This window comes from Lampetra fluviatilis, unplaced genomic scaffold (assembly GCF_964198595.1).
Source record: "Lampetra fluviatilis unplaced genomic scaffold, kcLamFluv1.1 SCAFFOLD_354, whole genome shotgun sequence".
Lineage (NCBI taxonomy): Eukaryota > Metazoa > Chordata > Hyperoartia > Petromyzontiformes > Petromyzontidae > Lampetra > Lampetra fluviatilis.
In genome coordinates, this window is record NW_027620917.1 from 27,501 (window position 1) to 30,000 (window position 2,500).

A 2,500-nucleotide genomic window follows, 5' to 3' on the forward strand; every position below is an offset into this window, starting at 1 on the left:
ACCCACCGCTATACCTACACACGTGTCACACGCGTGTCACACACACACGTGACCCACCGCTATACCTACACACGTGTCACACGCGTGTCACACACACACGTGACCCACCGCTATACCTACACGCATGTCACACACGTGTCACATGTTACACACACACGTGACCCACCGCTATACCTACACACGTGTCACACGCGTGTCACACACACACACACGTGACCCACCGCTATACCTACACACGTGTCACACGCGTGTCACACACACGTGTCACACAAAAGGACATCCCCCGTATAGCCCCAGTGCTGGCGATGTTCCCTCCACACCACAGCTACACCAGCTACTCGTTGAGGCTGAGTCGACCTAGGGGAGGCCCAGGACCAGGTCAGATAATCGACAGCGGTGGTGGTGGCCGTGAGTGCCCCCCACCATGACCCTACCCACAATGCCCCCCACCATGACCCTACCCACAATGCCCCCCACCATGACCCTACCCACAATGCCCCCCACCATGACCCTACCCACAATGCCCCCCACCATGACCCTACCCACAATGCCCCCCGCCATGACCCTACCCACAATGCCCCCCACCATGACCCTACCCACAATGCCCCCCGCCACAATACCCACAATGCCCCCCGCCACACACGCTACACATCCACGCACCCAGCAGATCCACGATGACGGAGTTTCCCAGCAGCAGCGAGAAGCCCATGACCCTACCCACAATGCCCCTCACCACAATACCCACAATGCCCCCCGCCACACACACTACACATCAACGCACCCAGCAGATCCACGATGACGGAGTTTCCCAGCAGCAGCGAGAAGCCCATGACCCTACCCACAATGCCCCTCACCACAATACCCACAATGCACCCCCCCCGGTGTAGTAGTATCCACGCACCCAGCAGATCCACGATGACGGAGTTTCCCAGCAGCAGCGAGAAGCCCATGACCCTACCCACAATGCCCCTCACCACAATACCCACAATGCACCCCCCCCCGGTGTAGTAGTATCCACGCACCCAGCAGATCCACGATGACGGAGTTTCCCAGCAGCAGCGAGAAGCCCATGAGCACCCAGGGCAGGAATGGCGCCTGGAAGTTGAGCAGCCCAAAGAAGTTCATGCGCACGAAGGGATTGCGTCGGCTCCACACGTAGACCAGCATGATGGTGAACGCCTGACCCAGGAACACGAGGCTCACGCACAGGCCGCACAGCTGGTGGTGGTGGTGGTGGTGGTCAAGGTGGTGGTGGTCAAGGTGGTGGTGGTCAAGGAAGTGGTGGTGGTCAAGGGGGTGGTGGTGGTCAAGGGGGTGGTGGTGGTCAAGGTGGTGGTGGTGGTCAAGGGGGTGGTGGTGGTCAAGGGGGTGGTGGTGGTCAAGGGGGTGGTGGTGGTCAAGGTGGTGGTGGTCAAGGGGGTGGTGGTGGTCAAGGTGGTGGTGGTCAAGGTGGTGGTGGTCAAGGTGGTGGTGGTCAAGGGGGTGGTGGTCAAGGTGGTGGTGGTCAAGGGGGTGGTGGTGGTCAAGGGGGTGGTGGTCAAGGGGGTGGTGGTGGTCAAGGGGGTGGTGGTGGTCAAGGGGGTGGTGGTGGTCAAGGGGGTGGTGGTGGTCAAGGTGGTGGTGGTGGTCAAGGGGGTGGTGGTGGTCAAGGGGGTGGTGGTGGTCAAGGGGGTGGTGGTGGTCAAGGTGGTGGTGGTCAAGGTGGTGGTGGTCAAGGTGGTGGTGGTCAAGGTGGTGGTGGTCAAGGTGGTGGTGGTCAAGGGGGTGGTGGTGGTCAAGGTGGTGGTGGTCAAGGTGGTGGTGGTCAAGGTGGTGGTGGTCAAGGGGGTGGTGGTCAAGGTGGTGGTGGTCAAGGTGGTGGTGGTCAAGGGGGTGGTGGTGGTCAAGGTGGTGGTGGTCAAGGCGGTGGTGGTCAAGGCGGTGGTGGTCAAGGCGGTGGTGGTCAAGGCGGTGGTGGTCAAGGCGGTGGTGGTCAAGGCGGTGGTGGTCAAGGCGGTGGTGGTCAAGGCGGTGGTGGTCAAGGGGGTGGTGGTCAAGGCGGTGGTGGTCAAGGCGGTGGTGGTCAAGGCGGTGGTGGTCAAGGCGGTGGTGGTCAAGGTGGTGGTGGTCAAGGGGGTGGTGGTCAAGGTGGTGGTGGTCAAGGCGGTGGTGGTCAAGGCGGTGGTGGTCAAGGCGGTGGTGGTCAAGGCGGTGGTGGTCAAGGTGGTGGTGGTCAAGGTGGTGGTGGTCAAGGGGGTGGTGGTCAAGGTGGTGGTGGTCAAGGGGGTGGTGGTCAAGGCGGTGGTGGTCAAGGTGGTGGTGGTCAAGGGGGTGGTGGTCAAGGTGGTGGTGGTCAAGGTGGTGGTGGTCAAGGTGGTGGTGGTCAAGGTGGTGGTGGTCAAGGCGGTGGTGGTCAAGGCGGTGGTGGTCAAGGCGGTGGTGGTCAAGGTGGTGGTGGTCAAGTTGGTGGTGGTCAAGGGGGTGGTGGTCAAGGTGGTGGTGGTCAAGGTGGTGGTGGTCA

General features: G+C 61.8%; 1 protein-coding gene across 1 annotated transcript in view; it reads right to left on the reverse strand.

The window, feature by feature from the left end:
- LOC144954540 (derlin-2-like) overlaps window positions 1-2,500 on the reverse strand; it is a 21,090-nt gene that overhangs the window by 7,435 nt on the left and 11,155 nt on the right. Inside the window, exon 5 of the mRNA XM_078885011.1 lies at window positions 1,023-1,218. Coding sequence (XP_078741137.1) covers window positions 1,023-1,218 — 196 coding nt within the window. The remainder of the gene's footprint in view (window positions 1-1,022; window positions 1,219-2,500) is intronic.